Source organism: Lithobates pipiens, unplaced genomic scaffold (genome assembly GCF_037356315.1).
Source record: "Lithobates pipiens isolate NorthernLeopardFrog02 unplaced genomic scaffold, aLitPip1_a1.2 Scaffold_41, whole genome shotgun sequence".
Classification (NCBI taxonomy): domain Eukaryota; kingdom Metazoa; phylum Chordata; class Amphibia; order Anura; family Ranidae; genus Lithobates; species Lithobates pipiens.
Window position 1 is genome coordinate 4,178,269 of NW_027507861.1, and position 23,763 is coordinate 4,202,031.

Genomic DNA, 23,763 nt, shown 5'->3' on the forward strand with positions numbered 1-23,763 from the left:
AGTTTTTTTTTTTTGCAATTCACTGGAGGATTAAACCAGGATTCAAGCCATATCAGTGTTCTAAATGTAAGCATTTTGAATTCTCTTCAACATTGATCCAGCCTCAGAGGACAACAGGAGAGAAGTCATTTCAGTGTTCTGGAAGTGACAACGGCTTAACAGTAAAGTGCAACCCATAGATACATAAGAGGAGTCATTTCAGAAGATATTTCTTGTTTGGAATATAAAAAAAGGTTTTACAATGGAGGCAAAATGTATGACACACCAGAAAGTTCACACTGGAGAGAAGCCGTATCAATGTTCTCAATGTGAAAAAACATTTTCAACCAAGAAAGCGCTTATCATACACCAGAGTGGTCACAATGGACAGAAATCTTTTCAGTGTTCTGAATGTGATAAAACTTTTACATACCAGAGTAATCTTATCGCACACAAGAGGATTCACACTGGAGTGAAGCCCTACCAGTGTTCTGAATGTGACAAAGCTTTTACATTTAAGTCAAATCTTATCACACACCAGATGGTTCACACTGAAGAGAAGCCATATCAGTGTTCTGAATGTGACAAAGCATTTGCATCTAAGTCAAATCTTATCACACACCAGAAGATTCACACTGGAGAGAAGCCACATCAGTGTTCTGAATGTGACAAAGCATTTGCATCTAAGTCAAATCTTATCACACACCAGAAGATTCACACTGGAGAGAAGCCACATCAGTGTTCTGAATGTGACAAAGCATTTGCATCTAAGTCAAATCTTATCACACACCAGAAGATTCACACTGGAGAGAAGCCACATCAGTGTTCTGAATGTGGCAAAGCTTTTACAACAAAGAAAGAGCTTATCATACACCAGAGGATTCACACTGGAGAGAAGCCATATCAGTGTTCTGAATGTGGCAAATATGTTAAAACAAAGTCACACCTCATCAGTCACCAGACGATTCACACGGGAAAGAAGCGGTATGAGTGTTCTGAATGTAAAAAAGCTTTCACAGAGAAGAGAGACCTTATCGGGCACCAGATGGTTCACACTGGAGAGAAGCCCTATGAGTGTTCTGAATGTGACAAAGCTTATACAGACAAGAAAGGGCTTAACAGACATCAGAAAATTCACACCGGAGAGAAGCCATATCAGTGTTCTGAATGTGACAAAGCTTTTACACAGACGTCAGGCCTTATCAAACACCAGGTGACTCACACTGGAGAGAAACTATATCAATGTTCTGAATGTGATAAAGCTTTTACACAGAAGTCAAGCCTTATCACACACCAGAGGGTCCACACTGGTGAGAAGCCATATCAGTGTTCTGAATGTGACAAAGCCTTTATGGTTAATTCCATGCTAATCAAACACCAGAGGACTCATAAGCTTCAGCTGCAGTGAGGAAACTCTGGAAGAAGTTATTAAATGGGTAGCAGATCCTTCTTCCCTCCTTCTTTTTTTTTTTTTTTTGGTAGACTTTATTTGTGAACACTTTTTGACCCTGGGAACATTGCGTGATGTTAAGTGTAACTATGCACCACGTATGTCATTATTGATTTTGCCCAATCTGTCGTTATTGATTTTTAGTCCCGGGGGGCTTTTCTCTCCCTAAACCCCTCGAGTCACAGAGCGTTTAATTTTTAGCAATGTCTCAGTTCTGCACATTACATTTTTTTAGCATTTCTAGACTACCCAAATGTACGAATCATCAGATTTTCGGGACTGATAGGGCTTTAACTACTTTAGCTCCAGAAGGTTTTACATCCTTTATGACCAGGCCATTTTCTTTTTGCCATTTGGCACAGTGCTTCTTATTTTTTTTATTATATAAATGAAAAAAACAGAAAATTTTGAAAAAAAAACCCACTATTTTCTACTTCCAGCTATAAAACACATCCAATAACAAAAAAGTCTTCTTAAATTTTTGCCAAAATGTATTCTGCTACATGTCATAGTTAAAAAAAATTAACAATAAATGCATATTGATTGGTTTGTGTGAAAGTTGTTGCGTCTACAATGATGTATATACTGTATATTGGAAAATTGATCAATCCTGATTTCTGATGGCCTATAGGGAAGACGTTGGACTCGAACATCAGGTCTTTGCTCGTTCGCCAAATTTAAAACATTACGGGGCTTTCGCTGGAAATTTGAGCGCCTGTGGAACACCCCATAATGAACGGCAAGACCATCAATGCACTGCAAGATCGCAGTCAGATGCACCTAACCTGCATGCTTTGGCCAATTACAGCGTGCTCTGCTGTGAGAGCGATGATTGGCCAAAGGCAGGGTGCCTTTGGCCAAGGGCTGAGTCCACTCCCCACACTATGTAAGGCTGCTTACATAGCGGCCGTACATAATGTAATGACTGAGAGCTGAGCTGCAAAATTAAATTTCTAAAGGAAAAAATGTAATTTAGAACTGCTTGCCGCAGTAATGTATTGTCGGATCCTGGCAATATACATAAAAATCATTTTAAAAAAATGGCTAGAGTACCCCCCTCAGTCCATCACCCGGCCATTCAGGTCTGGTATGCATATTAAGGGGAACCCTGTGCCAAATTAAAAAAAAATGTTGTGGGGGTCCCCCCTAAAATCCATACCAGACCCTTATCTGAGCAGGCAATCTGGCAGGCCGCAGGAAAAGGGGGGGGGGGGGGTGAGAGAGCGCCATATGCCTTTAAAATGGGGAGGGTGCTTTGAGGTCCCCCCCAAATCACCTTGTCCCCATGTTGATGGGGACAAGGGCCTCATCCCCACAACCCTTTCCTTGTGGTTGGGTCTGAAGGCGGGGGGCTTATCAGAATCTGGAAGCCCCCTTTAACAAGGACTCCCAGATCCCAACCACCCCTATGTGTATGGGTATCAAGTACATTGTACCCATACCAATTCACCAAAAAAGTGTCAAAAAAATAAAAATGACAGTAAACAGTTTTGGATAATTCCTTTATTAAAATAAATATTGAAAAAAGTGTCCAGCGATGTCCATTCATCTTCAATCACAGCGCCTCGGTGGAAGGCTCCCGCTGACTGCAGCCTTTTCACGATCACAGCTGTTATATAGATGAGGGTGGAGTAAACGGGTGACCCCCGTCCCCTCTGATGTCACGTGACATAAAATCTGGTATGGATTTTGAGGAGGGGGACCCCCACACCATTTAAAAAAAAAAATATATTGAAATGTTTCCACTTTTTTCAATGATTTCTATCTATATTGCCGGGACCTAATAATACATTACAGCTGAGAGCAGTTTTGAATTACATTTTTTTTCTTTTAGAAATGTAATTTTGCTGTGGTATTGTTATAAACACGGGAAAGATGCACTACTTTTACTGGCAGACTAAGGGGACCCCCAGACATGACATTTTTAATTTTTATTGTTTCACTTTAAGCATTATTAAATTCACTGCTCCTGAAAAAATGGCTGTTTTTAAAAAAAAATGCATTCATACAAGTCCCCTGGGGGCAGAACTCGGGTCCCCAAACACTTTTCTTTTTCTTTTTTCAAATAACTTTTTTCTTTATTCTTTTAATACAATGCGATATACGTCATACTGTATACTGCAGCATTTAGAGTAACACAAAAAAGAAAAGTGGCAATTAGTCCATGCATATCGACCCATTGAGTATGACCCCCTGGAGTAGGTACGGACCAGTCCGAGGGGGCTCAATCGCGGTCATTAGGGCCCTCACTGATATTCAGCCTATATATCCTCAGGTCTCTACTACCATCGTAAGAGCCCATGCGGAAGTAGGAGGTATCATCTTATGGTACTATCTGCACGTGTGAACCTTTAACAAATTACTCTCAGGAGAGAGAATAAAAAACAAGAAGAGAAAAGAAAGAAAGGGAAAAAGGAAACCAGAGAAAAGAGAGGGAGAAGCCAGGAGAGAGAAAAGAGGGGACTAGAGGGGGGTAGGGGGGAAAAGGTAAGGATTGATAGTCACCTCAAGTGTTCCATGCGCCCGATCATGGGCGACTTTCCCAGAGATTCCAGGGACCCCACACCACATCATGCGCTTCCAACCGGTCCTGTATCCTGGCGGTCATCTTTTCCATTAGCTCCACATTCCTGATCCTAGCGTGAAGAGCACCAGGGATAGGGGGCTGTGTCTGCTTCCAATGGAGGGCCACAAGACATCGCACGGCCGTCAGGATGTGTCGAGATAGTTTCTTTTGGGATTTCATCAGTTTAGGAAAAGGAATACCCAGCAAAAAGGTTTTGGGGGTCAGGGCCACCTGTTGGTCTAGTATGCCAGTCAAAAGTCGCTGAACCTCTGTCCAAAAAGGGACTATACGGGGGCATTGCCAAAAAATGTGGAAGAGGGTGCCCTTGTGCTCTAGGCATCGCCAACATCTGTCAGATGTAGAGGGGTAGATGGCGTGGAGAACGTCCGGGGTCATATTCCAAAAAAATTATTTTATACGCATTCTCTCTGTAAAGCGCGCATACAGAACGTTTGGAGGCCTGCGACCATATCACCCGCCACTGTTCCTCCTTGATTTCTTCACCCAGCGCTTCTTCCCATTTGAGCATGTAGGCATGTTTGCCTTGAGAGGCCACAGGGAGTGCGTTAATTATTTTATAGATATCCGAGATCATTCCCCTTTGGGCCGTACCCGCTAAAATTACGTTTTCAAATGAGGATGGCGGAGAGAAGCGTAGGTCGGAGGATATGGTCTGGGCAAAGTGCCGTATTTGCAAGTAACTGTAAAATCCCTGACGAGGGTGGTCGAATTTGGACTGGAGATCGGCGTAGGGCAGCAATCTCCGTGATCTTGGGTCCACCAGGGTCCCCAGGTGGAAAAGGTTCCGAGAAGACCAGGGGTCTGACATGGGGTGGGTTAAGCTATCCGGCACCTTGGGATTGCATATAAAAGATGTCAGGAGCGACTTATCCGAGGAGAGGTCATACCGCTTAGAGAGCTTACGCCAGAGACATTGCAGCTGGGACATAGTTCCCAATAGGCGGGCCTGGGGGATCAATGTCGCCGCACTCCAGAGCATACTGTTGGGATGGATCGGAGCCAGCCAAAGCTTTTCGATCTCTGTCCATTGGTTATACGATCTCTGGGTAAAACAGGAGGCAACCGCACGGAGCTGAGCCACCTGATAATACTTAACGAGGTCAGGGAACGCCAGACCCCCATCTGAGCGTGAAGCTGTCATTACTGAGCGAGGTATTCTGTGGCGCTTGTAGTTCCATGTATATTTAAGCAGATCTGCTTGTAATCTTTTCAAGTGTGAATAAGGTATGGGGACAGGGAGGGTCTGGAAGAGGTAAAGGAGCTTCGGGAGAATTGTCATTTTCACCGAGGCTATCCTACCGAAGAGGGAAATGTGGTGCTTCCGCCATTGCGAGAGTAGCTGCCTAATAGTTCCATACACTGGGGGGAAATTCGCCTGATACAGGGAGGTGAAGGTTGGGGTGATGTTTACCCACAGGTACCTTAGGGTTGTGGACTTCCAATTATAAGGGAAGGTGGATCGTAGGTGATCTACCTCCAGGGTCGGGATATTAACTGGAAGGGCCTCCGACTTCGAGGCATTGATTTTGTATCCTGATAGGGCGCTGTAGCAGTCCAGTTCCATGTGTAAGTTGGGCAGGGAGATCCTGGGCTGGGTAAGGGTTAGAATAATGTCATCTGCAAACAGCGAGATCTTAAATTCCTTATCTTTAACCGGTATGCCCCTGATCGCCTGGTTCTGTCTAATGGACGCCGCCAGGGGTCCTACACAGAGAGCAAATAGCAATGGTGACAAGGGACATCCCTGGCGCGTGCCGTTGGAGACAGAGAAGGTTGAAGAGGTGGCGAAGGGGGTTTTGACTTGAGAGGACGGGTTGGAATAAAGGTGTCGTATGGCCCGCAAGAACGGTCCCCCTATCCCTATGTGGGTCAGCGTGGCGAACATGAAGGGCCACCCCAGTCTGTCAAAGGTTTTTTCTGCATCCAGACTCAAAAACAAGGACGGCAAGCCCTCCCTGCTCGCCACGTCGACCAAGTCTATCACCTTCCTGGTGTTGTCTCTGGCCTGGTGGAGAGGGACAAAACCCACTTGATCTTTGTGGATAAAGGAGGGGAGGACCATATTAAGTCGCAGCGACAGTAATTTAGTAAAAAATTTCAAATCTGTATTCAGGAGCGCTATGGGCCTATAGTTGGCACACAGGATAGGGTCCTTATCTGGCTTGGGGATCAGGCTCAGGAAGGAACATTGCATATCCGGGGGGACGGGGGTGGTCTGTAAGAAGGCATTGAAGAGTCTACTCATGTGCGGCGCTTTGTGGGCTTCCCATAGGGTGGGTAGAGTAACATCCGGAGTGGCGTTTTCGGTAAAGTAGTGGGTCAGGGTCGAAACTAGTTCTGATTGGGAGGGAAGGTGTTGTAGGAGGAAGGTGTTCATTTTCCAATTGTAGGGCCTGACCACCGGGGAACCCAGGTCCAGGGTTAGTAGGATCGGAGCGTGGTCCGACCATGAAATCGGTAGGATGAGGGCACTACTGGCCACTCTCAATGTAGCATTGTTAATAAAAAAATTGTCGATGCGAGAGTGCATCCGGTGGGGGGCCGAGTAGTACGTGTACTGCCGGTCCACCGGATGGAGAGCCCTCCAGGCGTCGAAGAGTGCATAACGTCGGGTAATTTGACGAAAGAGCTTTGAATCCCTGAGGGCTTCGGCCGAAGGCGGCCGGGGTGTCGCCGCCAGGCGGTCTGCAGCATTCGAGTGAGCCAGATTAAAATCTCCGCTCACCACCAGATAATTGTGGTCAGTTTTAAATAAGCGTGACAGGACTCTGGAGACAAAAGTGTGCTGATGGACATTCGGGGCATATAGGGCGCATAGTGTTATCGGTTGAGACTGCCACGTACCCTTAAGTATCAGGAAACCCCCCCGGGGATCGCTGTAGTGATCAAGGTACGTAAATGGAGCTCTGTGTCGAATCAGGATAGCCACCCCCGCTCTCTTATGAGACCCCGAGGATAAATAAGCTAGTGGGAAGTATCTGGAGGCGAAGGCCAAGGAACCCCCCTTATCGAAATGCGTCTCCTGGACGAGGATAATGTCAGCTACCGACTGCCTAAATTCCCTTAGTGCCAGATGCCGTTTCCTGTTGGAATTGAGGCCATGGACATTCAGGGATAAAATCTTAGCCATCAGTCAAGTCATGGGGGGAGGGGAAGTAGATGATGTCTTACCCAACAGCGACGTCCAGTGATGACCGCCAGGAGCCAGGAGGGTGCATGCCCTGGTGGGAGGATCCAATAGCTACGTCCCCAGAACCTACAGACTGGAACGTGGTGACAGAGGGAGGAGGAAGAGGGGGGGAGGGTAGGAAGAGAAAAAAGAAAAAGGTTAGAGCAGCAAGTAAGAAAACAAATATCGAGCACACATTTGTAACACAGCAAAATGCACAACATAACTGGACCATGAGTGGGCAAATCACTCAGGTCTACACAGATTCCCAGGGGGCCGCCAGACCCCGAGCCCGAGGGTCGGATCGGACAGCCACATGGGAGTCCAGTTCTCCACATTCGGGATTGCAAAAGGAACAAGTGAGCTTGGGTTAAGGAGAACCAAAAAGGAAAAAAAAAATTTCCAACAGTAAACAAAATGAAGAACCTAAGGCCCCGGGTACACCGCCAGCATACCCGGGGAGAATGGGGTGGTGTGAGAACGGAAAAGAACCCACTCTCTTGGGTCTCCCATATGCCAGCTTAACAGCAGGAAGTCAATGCGAAGGCACCAGGGGGGGGGGAGGGGAATCAATGGGGACCAGTAGCAGCGTAGCGTCCAGGTGCCAGTCCACCGGCTATTTCAAGAGGAAAATTAAAATTTCTCCCTATGGCCTCAAGGGCGGAGGGGAGCAACAAGTAAGAAAGGAAAGGGACAAAATAGCAAGGCTGGATGCATCAGCCATGTCCTGGTCGGGGTCGACTTTTTGGGCGCCTCCCGCTTTCTGGGTCGTTGCCGAGGAGGGACCTTCTGCCACAGTGTGGGGAGTGCAGGCGGGGTAGCCACGAGGTCCCAGTCTGGCAGCTGGGGCGGACGGACTCCCAACTCCTCGCAGAAGTTGTGTAGATCTTCTGGGTAGCGCAGAGAGGCCGACTTGCCTTGATGCTTGGCTGTGAGACTGAACGGGAAACCCCAGCGATAGGGAATGTTGGCCTCCTGCAGGGTGCGAAGAAGCGGCTGAAGGAGTCTGTGTTTTTGTAACGTAATCCAGGAGAGGTCCGGGAAAAGTTGTACTGGAGTGTCTCGAAAGGTCACCATCCGGGCCAGGCGGGCCTGCCGCATGATGTCCTCTTTAAGGTGGAATGAGTTAATTCTACAGATAATGTCTCTGGGGGCGGAGTTAGTATTCTTGGGGCGCAGAGCCCTGTGGGCTCGGTCCATTCCGATAAACTTGGTGGTGGGTTCCCCTAGGAGGTTGTTAAACACTTCCTGCAGAATAATCTGTACATCCTCCGGGCCATCTGCCTCCGGGATCCCTCGCACCCTGATGTTATGCCTGCGCCCCCTATTATCCAAATCCTCCACGTGGCGTTGCATGTCTCTCAATAACATTCGATGATCGGCCCCTTGAATTTGGGTCCTGTGGATCGCTATCTTGGTCTCCTGAATCTCCTCCTCGCCCATTTCCACCTGTTCCACCAGGTGTTTAAGGCTGGAGTGGAGCATTTGTATTTCCGATCTGCATGTGGATTTAACATCTTCGATCAATTGCTTAAAGTCCTCTTTAGTGGGTATCGCTTGCAAGTATTGTTGCCACTGTGGGTGGAGAGGTGGGGGACATGGTTCCCCAGGATTGCCCCGGGCTGGGTGTAAGCGGGATGGCAGAGGACCAAGACCCTCAGGCCCGTCAACATATGTGGGGGAATCAGGCCCATTGGGTAAGTCCCACAATCCCGCCGTGTGGCTGTGGGGGCCGGAGGGGATAGTCGGCTCCGACCCCCCTCCACCTGCGAAGACAGTCTTGTATGGGCCACCGAGTGCGCAGAGGAGGTCGGGGGTCCACCCCGGGGTTGCAAGGGGCTGGAGGCCCACGATGGGTTCAGTTTTTGGGCCTTAGGCGGTGGTGACGGACGCCAAGATCCTGGTGGGGTCTTCCCACCCCCCCGGCCCCCAGTATGACCAAAACATCGGCTCCCCAGGGGGGGGCAGGGCAGGAAAGTCCACACTGTCCAGGGAGGAGGGTGATCTCAAGGATGTGGCTGGGAGAAAGGGGTCCTACGTCGCCCGGAGCAGCCTGGGGAGTGCTTCAGTGCACTGCGTATCAGGTGGAGGAGGGGAATCCCCCCGTGAACTATCCGGGTCCAGTCCCATTGCCTCCCTGCTTAGATCCTCCCCACTGAGATCCCCTCGGTCTGTTGCCCAGTCTAAGGCTGCGTGGAGAGGGGGGTGGTGCTCCAGGCAAGGTGGATGCCGGTCTCCCCGCACAGGCTGCGGGCCTGGCAGTGAAGGGAGAGTGTCCCGGTGCTCTGGTGGAGGGGGGGCGGCACGGGAGGCCTCAGGCCTAGCTGGGCAGCCCGCTGTGCGGCCGGGGCTCACTCGCCGCACCGAAGGCATCACGGGTCGTGGTCATCTCCTGGGGTGATCGGTCCCCTGTGTGGCCGGATTGGTGGCTGTGCGGCTGGCTGTGGGCCGGAGATGATGCTCGGGAGGACGCGGAGGCCGCGGCCAGCGCCATCTTGGGAAGGCCGCTGTCCGGGAGCTCTGTGGGCAAAAAAAGTACGGAGGTCCGTTGCGGGGCCCGGAGGGGCGGCGGAGGATCCCCTGGTGGTTGAGGAGCGGGTAGCCCCGGATCTACCCATCGGATGGCGGCGGATGGTCCCCGTAGGTGCTAGGATGCGATGGCTGGCGGGAGAGCTAGGCGGCTAAGCTGCCATTCGGATCGGCTTCCGGACACGCCCCCCCAAACACATTTTATGGCAATAACTTGCATATAAGCCTTTAAAATTAACACTTTTGACTTTTCACATTCGAGTCCCGTAGACTTTAGCGGTGTTTGCACACATTTTTATGCCTGTTCTGAACCGAACGGAGGGGGGGGGGGGGGGGTCGTTCGGCTCATCCCAAATGGCCTAATTTCTTGGGGCCACAAAATACCAGGACAGTATAAATACCCCCTAAATTAACCCTTATTGGAAAGTACACAGTCTGAGGTATTAAATAAGAAGCATGGCAAGTTTTTTTAAAGTTGTAATTTTTCATCATCATTTTTGGGGAAAATTTAAGAAATTAAATAGTATTTTTTTTTTTTTTTTTGTCACCAGTGCAGTACATATAGCGCCATCATATCACTGATGTGGCAGGGATTAGGAACACTGACTGGTGACCGTATGTTAAAAAAATATATTACATTTTTTTTTTTTAATTGTAAACATTTTTTTCACATTCTTTCATCAGATTAGTTCAGTGGAACTGTACTACTCTTGGGGGGGTTGATAGAGGATTTACATTTTTGACACTTTGGTTTGCTGTTACAGTGATCACTGTAACAACAATGTTTTGCACTGTTAAAAATGTGTTATGTTCATAACTATTGTGTGCTGTGATTGTCTCACAGCTATCACATGGTACAGGGTGCTGTGACTGGCCCAGGTACCATGTGATAGCTGTAGGACAATCGCAGCATCACTACAGGATTTACAGCTGTTAGCAATGGAATTCATTCATAACAGCTTTTTTTGACACAGTGATAAAGTGAATGGTTACTGGCAGCTGAAATATGTTGCGTCTTGTGGAAACAGCGGTCACTGTAGTGGTGCAATGCACATGCCAGGCGGGCACACCAGTACACATGTGCTAAGTGAAACAGGGTCACTTAGTTTGTAGCTGTCACCCACCTGCAGTATATGTACTTCAGGTGGTCGGCAACTGGTACATTTGATAGGAAATTTAGATACTAGGGATAGGCCAAACACCACCCACCCCCCACCAGTTCGGTTCGCATCTAGAACATGCAAACGGACCGAAAGTTAGCGCAAACATTCAAACACCGTTAAAGTCTATGGGACTCGAATGTGAGAAATAAAAAGTGTGAATTTTAAAGGCTAATAGGCAAGTTATTGTCCTAAAAAGGGTTTGGGGACATGTATCAATGGAAAGGAACGTTTTTTTTCGGGAGCACTGATTTTAATGATGCTTAAAGTGAAAAATTAAAAGTGAAATATTCCTTTAAATATTGTACCTGAGTTGACAGCGTCAGCTGGTCCTATTTAGATTTATTGCTCCCCAAATTTAGTATATGTCATTAGAGATGGCCTTGCGGTTCGCCCGGCGGTCGGGTTGTTGTGAACTTTGCTCGTTCGCGATTCGCCAAAATGGCGGACTTCTGGCGCTGTTCGCGGCGGCCATATTCGTTTACATTGTGAAGAAATTTGACCCATGACACATCCATCATGGGGTACAGGACAGCCAATTGAGACATTGCACCACATGGACATACCCCCTACCTTTTAAATAGACCTGATCTGGCGGCCATTTTACATTCTGTCTTTTGTCAGTGTAGGGAAAGGAAGCTGTGTGCAGCAGGGACAGTCAGTCTAATCACCAGCTATTACTATTAGGTCCACAAAAGTCCTTTTAAGGACTGGTATAGGTGTACAGTATATAGGGTTGTAATACACTTATAATATACTTTCTTTCAAATATAGAAAGCATATTATAGTGCACTGCAGTGCTGACCGATTCTGCAGCTGTCGTTTCTCAGTGTAGGGACAGTTTGGTTTTTGGAGCAGGGACAGTCTGCAATTCACTAGCTAGCTACTATTAGGTCCACAAAGGTCCTTTTAAGGACTGGTATAGGTGTACTATTTGGTGTGCAGTATATAGTGGTGTAATACACATATAAAATACTTGCACATAGGAGCGCATGCGCGGAGCCTCCCAAGATGGCCGCCGGCATCTAGAGCTCCGCTCCACCGCAGCCCTGCATTAACCACCAGAGCTTCCAGAGTGCACTAACATTGTACCGGACAGCGGATTAGAGTGGGGGAACACTCAGGGATCCCGCGGATGGCGTCCCCGAGCGCCAGAAAGGATTTGTCCGGCCGTATGAAAGCCGAAAATGGCCCTGTCAGTTATGCCAAGATGGCGGCGGCTACACGAGGCCTCCCAGTCACAGCGTCCCAGGAAGCATCCATAGCTGACCAGGACCAAGAGCGGCTGCCTTTTCAAGGTACAGACTGTGCCCCTTTACAATCAGTTAATTCTCCCTCTTCCACTGAGTCTCTGCTGGGTGGATTGAGTGCAGGATATCCCTCTACACCTATGAGGGATCCACAGACAGGCCTGCTGCTGACAGTCAGTGAGGCACAGGAAGATTTCCCTCCCCCACAGACTTTCCTTCCATGATGACTGCTTTCTCACACATGCTTTCCAAAAGCCTAGCTATTCAGGCAAATCAGATCACTACCTCTATACATGCAGATCTGCAGCAAATAGGTCTGAGACTGGACACTGTGGAATGGAAAACTGACCAGGCAGTATCCCGGATCAATCAGAATTCGGCTAGATTGGAAGAGGTTCAGGACCAACTAGAGACCGCGTTTGCAAAAATCGATGACCTCGAAAACAGGTCGAGAAGATACAATTTCAGGGTACGGGGGATCCCAGAATCTGAAAAAGAGGTACACAAGGTAGTGAGATCTCTCATAAAGAATTTGATCCCAGACATCCCGGATCGCCATTTGGAATTGGATAGAGCACATAGGGCTCTCCAGGCCCCCCGTTCTGACGGTTTACCCAGGGACATTATCGTCAAACCACACTATTACTCAGTGAAGGAGGAGGTCATGCGAAAATCCAGATATGCGGAAAATCTCTCGTTTCAGGGTCACAAGATCCAACTATTTGCTGACCTCTCCCCATACACTATACAGAAGAGACGATCGTTTAAACCCTTGCTACAAGTTTTGTTGGACAAGGAAATCGCTTACAGATGGTCGTTTCCTTTGAGGCTGAATTTTTCTTACAAGAACAAAAGCTTTGGATTCTCCTCGTTCCAGGAAGGCGAAAAACTTTTGACTCGACTAGGTCTGCTACAATTGGAACCCACAACGGAACACTCCAACAGGGGTACCCCAGCGTCAACCAAGAGACCATCCCCAGCGAGCCCGCTGCAGCAGATCTGGTTGACACAAAGCTCCAAACGATCAAAAGAAAATCTGCCACCTTGAGACTATTCCAGTTTCCCCTTATGGGGATGAACTTTCTCTTTTTTGGGGATCCCCTGATTGTGGCACGGGACACAGGGGTCCTTCGGGGCTCTCTTGGTCCCCTCCTCTTTATAGAGGGTAACGGGTGGGAAGTCCTCCCATATTTTGAAATGTGTATTAGGGCCTTCCCCCCCCCCCCTATTTTGTCTTGTTTTTTGTTTTCTTTTTGCCACATATCTTTTTAGGGGGGTTTTTTGTTTTTTTGTATTTTGACCTTGGTCCAGGTTAACCTTTTTTATATTCAGGTTAAGGTCTCAGACCTTGCTATTCAGGACTCGAGCAGTCGGTACAGCGGACTTTTCTCACATCGGAAGGGCCTGACATGTGATTGTCTTGTCGGGGTTAATATTAAGTCTCCCATCTGCGGCCGCAGGGGATGCTTTAAGGGATCTGCTTATTTTCAAATTTTGTTTGCAAAAGTCTTATACGGGTTCTAGGTAATGGTTTGATAAGGGTATGGCCATTCCTCCACCATCCCTATTTGGGGGGGGGGGGATGGTGGGACTAGAGCAAGATATGGGGGTTATTCCCTTTGCCATAGGTATAGGATTGCTGTTCCCCTGTTACAGTTCATGATGGGCGCTTTGTTAGCATTTTGATATGAGCCCGTGGCGGCTCAACAGTTTCTATAGTTAAAGGTGGCGGGGCGGTGGTGGATTTAGTGCGCTCCCCCTGGTTCAGAGGCACTTTCTAAGCTTCTGAGCCACTTACGGGGTAACCTTGTCTAGGGTTACCCCGTCCATTCACGGATGAGAGTTGGTTGGAGGGGTTCCGACCACTCAGGGGGGTGGAGGGGGACGGGGGTCCCCTGTATGTATTTATCTGACAACACAATGGTATTGCAACATGGTTCTCCTCATGCTGCTATCCTTTCTCCCTATGATTGTTTGTCCCTCTACTTGTTCATCTCTTTCCTTCTTCTTTTTCCACATGTATATTGCAGACAACGCGACTCTAGCTACGACATCCAGCCTGCACTCCTGGACGTTTATGGGAACTATTGGTGGCTCTGGATTCGACAACAGTGTGGCCCTCCTCATGGGAGTGGTGAGTTCTTGATCAATTGCGTAGGTCTCCCCCCTCTGGTCCATGTCTGACACACCTGCTAAAGCGCCCACCCTTAAACTTGTCTCACACAACACTCAAGGCCTTAACTCCCCACTCAAACGTAGGAAGCTACTAGAGCATTACCGCTCCATACACGCGGATATTCTCTTACTACAGGAGACACACTTCCCTTCCTCTTTCAAACCCACATTTTTACATCAGCACTATCCTCAGTTCTTTTTAGCTTCCGCGGAGAACAAGACTAGAGGTGTGGCAGTGTGTTTCTCCAAACATATAAACCTCTCTCAACCTGAGATTGTTCAGGACCCCCAGGGCCGATATATTCTGGTTTCGGGACACATAGATGGGGAATGCTACACTTTTGTTTCCTATTATGCACCCAACAAGGGCCAAAGCTCCTTCTTTGCATCCATGCTGAGGAAGCTACAGAACCGCCTTCAGGGCACGGTGTTTATTGGAGGTGACTCGAATGTAGCATTTGACTTTTCTCTGGATAAATCGGGATCTGGTGGGTCAAAACCCAAGCATCCGTCGAAACAGAGCGTTAGCATTGCCCGCATGCTCCACTCAGGAGGTCTGATTGACTCCTGGCGAGAGATGAATCCTCGGGCAAAGGATTATACACATTTTTCGGCGCCACACCACACCTATGCCAGAATAGATCACATTTTTACGAAACCCCAGACGGTCGCTTTGTTAGTACATGCAAAGATCTTGGACTCGTCCTTGTCGGATCACTCCATGGTGGTTGTAGTATCCAGGAGACCTATGGGTTACGGGAGCCGTCCATGTTGGCGTCTCCGGGAATCCATTTTGAGCGATCCTGCACATAGCTTTGGAGGCTGCTATTCGAGAATACTTTGAGCTGAATGATACCGGGGAGGTAACACCGGTTACTTTGTGGGCTGCACATAAAACTGTAATGAGAGGCAAATTGATACAGTTGTCTTCTAATCTCAAAGCACAACACCGGGCTGACACTCTCAAACTCACGGAGGAGTTCCGTTCAATAGCTAAAGCACACAAACAGCGCCCTACGGCAGATTCATTAGCCAAACTAGATGAGGTCAAGGCCCGACTGAATATGTCTTTAACTACAGCGGCTGCTCAACATCTCACTTGGACGGGGGCTAAATTCTATGCACAAAAAGACAGGGTGGGCTCACGTTTAGCAGTAAAACTGACCCCCAAGCCACGCTCTCAGTCTTTTCCTAAAATCAGGGTTCACTCAGGGGACCTCTCTCAGAATCCTGTTAAAGTCATGGACACTTTTTTGAGGTTTTACTCGGACTTGTACAAACAGGGGCCTATTCCCTCCAAGGGTGCTCGAGAGATGCTCCTGAATGCTCTCCCATTGCCCACGCTCTCAGAGGAACACAGGGATCTTATGGAGGATCCGTTCACTCAAGCAGAAGTCCTTGACACTATCAAAACGCTTTCCGGACGGATTCTCCAATGGTTATTATAAGAAGTTTGGCCCTTCTCTGGTCCCTTATCTGGTGAAAATGTTTAACTCTCTCAAGGATGGTACCGCCATGCTTCCGGACATGAACTCAGCATTTATCTCGGTGATTCCAAAACCCGGTAAAGATGCCAGCGAGGTGGGCAATTTTAGGCCTATATCGCTTATCAATAATGACATTAAGATAATGACGAAAATATTGGCGAACAGACTTTCGTGCTTTATCTCTCGGTATATACACAAAGATCAGGTGGGGTTCATCCCTGGGAGACAAGGACCAGACCAGATTAGGCGCACAGTTGATATTATTTCACTCCTAAAGGCACAATGGGACGGGGGTTCCCCGCAACAGGGGTTTCTGCTGTCCATTGACCTTCATAAGGCCTTTGACTCTATTGATTGGTCATACCTTACGGATATTCTGGTGAGATGGGGGTGCGGAAAATACTTTCTTAATCTCATATCGGCACTTTATTCTAATCCTTCGGCTCAGGTGCGTCTGTTGGGCAGATATTCTAACACGTTCGGTATTGGTAGGGGGACAAGACAGGGGTGCCCACTGTCTCCGCTTCTTTTTGCCATAGCCACAGAAACTTTAGCCATTGCCTTACGTTCTAACCCCGACATTAGGGGGGTCATGTGCGGGTCCTGCGAACATAAATGCGCCCTTTATGCGGACGACCTCCTTCTTTTTGTCACTTCGCTCCTGACCTCCATGCCCATAATTAACCGGACTTTATTGGATTTTAGTAAGATTTCGGGACTTCGGGTCAATATGGAGAAATCTTTAGCTCTGAATGTTACGCTCTCCACAGATAAGCTATCACAACTTTCGAATAATTTTACCATCTCATGGGCGCAATCCCAGCTTCCATACTTAGGAATCAAACTCACTTCAGATATACACACATTATTCCAAGCTAACTATCCTTACATGGCGCAAAAATGTAGAGCGGATTTAGTTCGTTGGTCCGGTTGTGGCATCTCCTGGCTGGGTAGGATTAATGCGGTGAAAATGACACTTCTACCACGATTATTATACTTGTTCCGTTCACTCCCAATTTCGGTCCCCAAAACATTCCTGAACAAAATACAAACGGACATCGTGAGGTTTGTCAGGGGGAAGAAAGGTTATAGGTGCTCCTCAGCCACACTCTACCGATTGAAATCTCAAGGGGGGTTGGGTCTTCCCAATTTGTGGGGTTATTATCAAGCGGCACAACTGGCCCAGATATCAATGGCTTTCTCTGGTTCTGTAAAACCGGACTGGTTATTGATGGAACGGCAATCTATTCCCCACCACACAATAGATTTCCTGATGGGTTGCAACCCCAAACGCAGACCTGCGATTCTGGCTCCCACCCTTTCGCATTCCATGGCACTGAGCTCCAACCTATTCAAACGGGACTCGTTGATCTCCCCACTGAAACCGCTAACACACATTTTTCATAATGGGGATTTTCCCCCGGGGGAAAATATAGAAGCCTTTAAATGATGGACGGATAAGGGGCTATACAGAATTGGACATTTTTTTTTTTTTTTTTAAATGTATTTTTATTGAAGAAAAAAGATTTTCGTACAACAGGTGAATTCGTACACATTGATACAGATAGTCAAGATTGATAATGTAACATCATCAAAGAAAACCGCCTCAGGCGGGAAATAGACTGTGAACATTTCAATACAGCACATCAAAAAGTAAAAAGAAAAAGGACACACCACGAGTCCACCAGTAAAGATACATAGAAAAACCAAAGAATATATATATCAGTGTGGGAGGGGTTGTGGAGTATAAATCCCAAGGCCAAACCTGAGAAAACCATTCCCTAGAGTAAATAGTCAAAAGAGTTAAGGTATAGTCTCAGGGTTAACCGTGGAAATGTCCCACTTGTCCCATATTTTAGAAAACTTGGGTAGAGTATCTTGCACCAACGCAGTCATATGTTCCATTCTGCGTATATATGCAATAGCAGAGATTAGCTGCGATTGGGACGGAGGGGAGGTGGACAACCAAAGAGTGGGAATCGTTCTCTTAGCAGCTAAAAGAATATAGGCTGTCAATTTCTTGGCGTGTTTAGATAACGCCGCGACAGGCAGGCCTAACAAGTAGTGTTTAGGGTCTAATGGGATATCCACCTCCAAAACAGATTGTAGTAGGGATTGGACCATGGACCAAAAAGGCACAATCAAAGGGCAGCTCCAGAAAATATGGTAATGGGTGCCCTCATCTCGTTGGCATCTCCAACACAACTTAGATACGGAATGATCATATTTATGTAACATTTCAGGGGTTTTGTACCAGAACATTAGTATCTTGTAGGCCGTCTCTCTCTGCTCCACACATCTGGAGACTCTAGAAGTAGAGGTCCAGATGTCCTGCCATTGGGAGATGGTTAAGGGGGATGGTAAAATTGTAGCCCATCTTCTCATGTAGAGATGTGTGTCTATGGTGGGTGAGATTGAATTGTGGAGGGCACTATAAATAGAGGATATAAGTCCTTTCTGGCACGGGCCTTGTTAGCACAAAGTTTCAAAAGTGTTAGGATTGGCCAGAGTCAGGTCAGAAGATCTAGAGTGGAAATAATGTTTGAATTGAATGTAAGAGAAAGAGAGTCGATCAGGAATGCCATATTTGTCCTGAAGCTCAGGAAAGGATAGGAATTTGCGAGATACAGGATGCACCAGATGGCGGAGTTGAAAGACGCCAGACCTATACCAAGGAAACATATTCTTCACCGAGAGGCTGTCAGGCATATCCGGATTAAAAATGACATTCAGCAGGGGTGAGCATGGAGAAGAGAGAGAGAACCGTTTGTGACACTGTTTCCATACGGAGAGAGTAAAAAGCATCGGTCCCAGGCATATACACCTAAGCTGAGCCATAGAGGAGGTCAGATCAGACCATAGCATGGAGCAGGGATGGACCGGGGTGACCACACTCATTTCTAGCTCTGACCATCTACTGGTAGCAAAATATGATGACCAGGAGACAGCCGCCACAAGGTGCGACGCATAGTAATACTTCACGATATCGGGGGCTCCCAGTCCTCCATGAGATCGTGGAGCAAAAACCACTGTTTGGGCAATCCGATGCCTCTTATTCCCCCATATAAATTTAGCAAAGGCTCGCTGAATATTCCTAAGCTGAGGCATGGAGATAGTAACTGGTAATGTTTCAAAAAGATATAAAAACTTAGGGAGTATGGCCATTTTCAATACATTAATCCTACCCAGGAGAGATAGGGGGCAGGACGACCAACTTCTGAGTAGACTATGCTTTCCGCTATTAAGGATATATAGTTAGCTTCATAGAGGGAGCCGTACTTGGCGGTCAGGTTAATGCCAAGATATTTGAGAGAAACGGGGCACCATCGGTAGGGGTACGTGGATTCCAAGGAAGCTTGAAGTGCGGGGGGGATATGAATAGGGAGCGCTTCGGTTTTAGACGCATTTACCTTATAACCCGAGAGCCTACCGAAGGAATCTAAAAGAGCGTGAACTTTGGGAAGGGAGGTTAGGGGTTTCGTCAGTGTGAGGAGAATGTCGTCCGCAAAAAGAGACAGTTTGTATTCTTTCAGTCTGAGGGAGACTCCCCTTATGTCTGAATCCGCCCGTATAGCTGCAGCCAAGGGTTCTAAGCATAATATAAACAGCAAGGGGGATAGGGGGCATCCCTGTCTGGTACCATTGCTATGTGTGAATAGCGGGGATCTGTAAGATGCCAGTTGGACTTGGGACGTGGGAGACGAGTATAGGGCTTGCAGGACCGATAGGAAAGAACCAGAAAGGCCAAAGCGCTTAAGCATTGCAAACATGTAGGGCCATCCCAGCCTGTCGAAGGCTTTTTGTGCGTCTAGACTCAAAACAATAGCCGGGCGAGACATTTTATCGAGTAGATCTATGAGGTCAATGGTACGCCTGGTGTTATCCCCAGCCCGTCTGCCCAGTACAAATCCCACCTGGTCATTATGAACCAGAGCAGGAATCAATAAGGAAAGCCTATTAGCTAAAATTTTGGTGAAGATTTTATAGTCGGAGTTGAGCAAGGCTATGGGTCTGTAATTATCTGGCAGTGTAGGGGATTTACCCGGTTTCGGGATAACTGTGATATGTGCGTGGAGAAACTGAGAATGCGGAATATTGCCCCTTTGCAGGGAGGTAAAAAGATTAAGCAGATGGGGGCTCAGTGTCGGGAGAAAAGTTTTATAATAAACATAAGGAAGCCCATCAGGACCCGGGGATTTATGGGACGGAAGGTCTTTTACAACCGCAGCCAGCTCCTCCGATGTAACGGGGGCATTTAAGGTGTCTACTTGTGGGGAAGACAACACTGGTAATTTCAAGGAAGCGCAGAAAACATCAAAGCTACCTTGGGAGAACTCATGATTGGGGTCAGAAGCTAGGCAGTTATATATTTTTTTGTAAAAAGTGCCAAACACTTTAGACATCGTCAAGGGGCAGTAAGTCGAAGTGCCGTCCGGCTGCAGCAGGAGGTCAGGATAGGAGTGAAATGGACGGGGCTTAAGCTTGTTCACCAACATCCTATGAGGCTTGTTGGCAAATTCATAGAACCTCTGTTTAGTCCAAAGCAGAGCCTTAGAACACTTGTGCATATCTAAGCACTTTAACCGTTCGCGGAGAGAGGTCACTGTGCGAAGACGCAGCACCGATGGGGAGGACACAAGCAGAGCTTCAGCTCTTTGCAATTGCGAGAGGAGGTCCAGTCTCTGCGCTGCCGAGTCCCGCTTAAGGCGAGAGCCAGCCGAGATACATAATCCTCTAAAAACAGCCTTGTGGGCCTCCCAAAGGGTGGACACGTCCCACACCGACCCTTCATTAAGCTGAAAAAATTTGGCTAACCCGTGGGATAGATGAGTTTCGGTAACCGGATCGCGGAGGAGGAACTTGTTGAATCTCCAGTGGCAGGTCTTAGGTGTAGAGAGAGCGAGGACGAGGTCGAGCTGTACCGATGCGTGATCAGACCACGTTATGGGATTTAACTCCGAGGCCACTACCGACGTTAGGAGAGGCGCTGAAACAAAGATGTAGTCCAATCTAGAGTACATCTTGTGTGGGGGAGAGTAAAAGGAGAATTGCCGATGTGTAGGGTGTTTAATTCTCCAGGTGTCTAAAAAGTTATGAGACCTAATGAGCTTGCGAAACGCAACAGATTGACGTTCCGTTTTTAAAGAGGGATTGTCTGAAAACAGGGTCTGCCTATCCTTCCTAGCAGACATGGCCATATTAAAGTCCCCGCCAAGGATCATGAATGGCTGGGCATAGGTGCCCATGCTGTCCAAGACCTCAGTGAGGAAGTGAATCTGGCCCGAGTTGGGAGCATAAACATTGATTATAGTAAGAGAACGAGATAAGTAGTCACAGTCCAAGAGAATGTATCTGCCCTGAGGATCAATAAATGAGGACTTAACCCGTAGCGGGCATGTCTTTCTAATCAGTATTGCCACCCCTGCTTTACCAGAGGGGTCGGAGGCCATAAAAGAGACCGGAAAATGTTTGGCCGCAAATTTAAGAGATCCCCCGGGCGAAAGTGAGTCTCCTGGACTAGGACCACATCCGCGTTGGAGGACTTGAACTCCTTCAAAGCCAACCAGCGCTTATGGATTGAGTTCAGGCCCTTAACATTGTAAGTAAGTACCCTCAAAGCCATCGTATAGAAATCAGAGAAAGCTTAAGATACCCGTAATATACACATAAAAAACGGACATAACCATACCAACCATGAAGAAATCGGGACTCGTGGCGTGTCCTAGAAGTAAAAGGCAAATGAAGACATATAATAACAACAATGTGATTGTAAATTGTAGTAGAGTGCATCCAAATTGAACAAAAGATGAAAAAAAGGCCAAAAAATAGGCCTAGAAAATAGAAAAAAAAACATTACTAATAGAAAAAAGGCCTGGGGGGTAAAAACCACCCAGGAGTCCACAGCCGTAGCCATGGAACCAAAGAAGGCACATCAGGGGTTCCAGCTCATCTGGAGAGACCCCGCCACCTTCCCGCAAAAATTACAGGAAATAAGAGCAAAACACTGTAGTCCCAACAACCAAAAAAGAACAGGGGCAGTGGAAAATAGAACCTGTAACTAAAGTTGCAAATATCCCTTGTTAAAGAGGAAACATGGTGAGATAGGGGCCGAGGCCAAGATCAGCCAAACATAACACATGGAAGCTTCCATCAGGGAGGGAGTCTAGGATGCAGGTTACGTTGAGGAGTAGAAAAGGATTTCTGCGGCTTCTGGCGTGCAGGGGTCCAGATCCGAGCAGGAATGGAGGAGGGTCTGGGCGTCGTCGGGAGCGGCATGGGGTCTTCGTCTGGAAGCGGTGGTAGGCCCAGGTTACGTATGAAAGCTTCACTCTCCTGAAGATCTCTCATAGAGTATTGAATCCCATCTTTAGTAGCAGAAAGGCGGAAAGGAAACCCCCAACGATATGGAAACTGATGGTTTTGTAGATGGGCAGTCACGGGGCGAAATCTGCGACGTTTGGCAAGAGTAATAGGGGATAAGTCACTAAAAATTTGTATCTTGGCTCCTTTAAATTCCAAACGGGATTTGTTCCGGGTGGCCATGGTCAAAGCCTCCTTGCTATCGTAGTAATGAAAGCGTACGATAATGTCTCTAGGATTGGCTCCGGCAGGCGGTTTTGGGGCCAGGGATCTGTGGGCCCTATCCATTCTCCAGTCTATGTCCGGGACTTTAGGGGCAACAACGTTAAAGAGGCTGAGTAGGTATGGTTTGATCTCCCCCTCACTAATAGCCTCCGGGACGCCTCTGATCCGAAGGTTTTGGCGACGTTCTCTATGCTCCAAATCTTCCTGTTGGGATTAGAGCTGAGAGACTGATTGTTTCAGACCGGCGTTGTCTTCTTCCAAAACGTGGACATATTGTATCAGGTCATCAAATTTGGTTTCCAGGACATCAGTCCGTTCCCCAATCTGGGCAAGCTCTCCCCACAGTTCATGGGCCAGCTTACCCATTTCCTTAGAAACATTACTCGTCAAGTCTTGTAGGAGAGCTCGCAGTTTGTCGTCAAGTACATCAACTGTGACCGGGGCGGACATTGCGTCTGAGTGGCTGTGTGACAAGGAATGTGGACTGTCGTGCGCAGGTGCTTGGGATGCCACTTGTGCGTACGTGAAAGAACCTGGAGAAGGGGCTGGGGAGGCCGGCCTGCCTAAAAATCGATCCAGAGTCTGTGTCTGTGAGGGCCGCAAATCTGGGGGCGTAGACTGAGGAAGGTGTTTCGGCCCGTATTTCACCATGAGGCGTTGGGACTAGGCGTATATTCAGTTACATGCGGTGTTTCCCATATAAAAGTTGCGACTGTGAGCAGCACGGGAGCATTGGAAGGCGGCTAAGGCCTACATGGGATGATCACATGGCTGTCAAACAAGTGGGACCCAAGATGAGACCCCAAGATAGTATGCTGCCGTTCAGAAGGCCCAAACCAACCGTGGGGGGGAGGGGGGATGGAGCAGGAGTGCAGGCCGCAGCAGTTCCCAACAGCCAGGCGGGGGAGATCCAGACACCACTGCCCCACTGGGTTAAACAAGGGGAGAAGGAACAAGGTAAGGCAAGAAACCAGGGTGAGTAGCAAGCAGGTGCAGGCCACAGGCAGCTGGCAAAGGCGATGGGTGGACCAAGATGGCCGCTGAGCAGGCCAGGGATAGGTGCAGTACAGGAGGATGTGACCGGAGAATGCAGGCAGACACTCAGGAGGGTTGGCACATCAGACTGAGGCAGGGGCAATGCCTGTGCTGACAGGGGCAATAATCCGGCCACAGGAGAGGGCAGGCACGCTGCTGGAGGCCTCGGGTGTAGCAAGATGGCCGCCGGAGCTCACCTGTCAAGCTGGGGTCTGGGAGTCCCTTCAGGCATCCGAGCGGTGATCAGCGGTGGTCTGGCGCAGGAGAGGCTGTCCCGAGGGGTCCGCGGTGGGCAACCGCTGCAGTCCCGGCTGAGGGGGGACCCAGGATGTTCGGTCCGGAGGCTCCAGGTAGCGA

General features: G+C 48.1%; 1 protein-coding gene across 1 annotated transcript in view; it reads left to right on the forward strand.

The window, feature by feature from the left end:
* The first annotated feature begins 241 nt into the window (after nucleotides 1-241).
* The window catches only part of LOC143956794 (uncharacterized), a 79,619-nt gene continuing 56,097 nt past the window's right edge, over nucleotides 242-23,763 (forward strand). Inside the window, exon 1 of the mRNA XM_077466969.1 lies at nucleotides 242-1,371. Within this exon, the coding sequence (XP_077323095.1) occupies nucleotides 242-1,371 (1,130 nt within the window). The remainder of the gene's footprint in view (nucleotides 1,372-23,763) is intronic.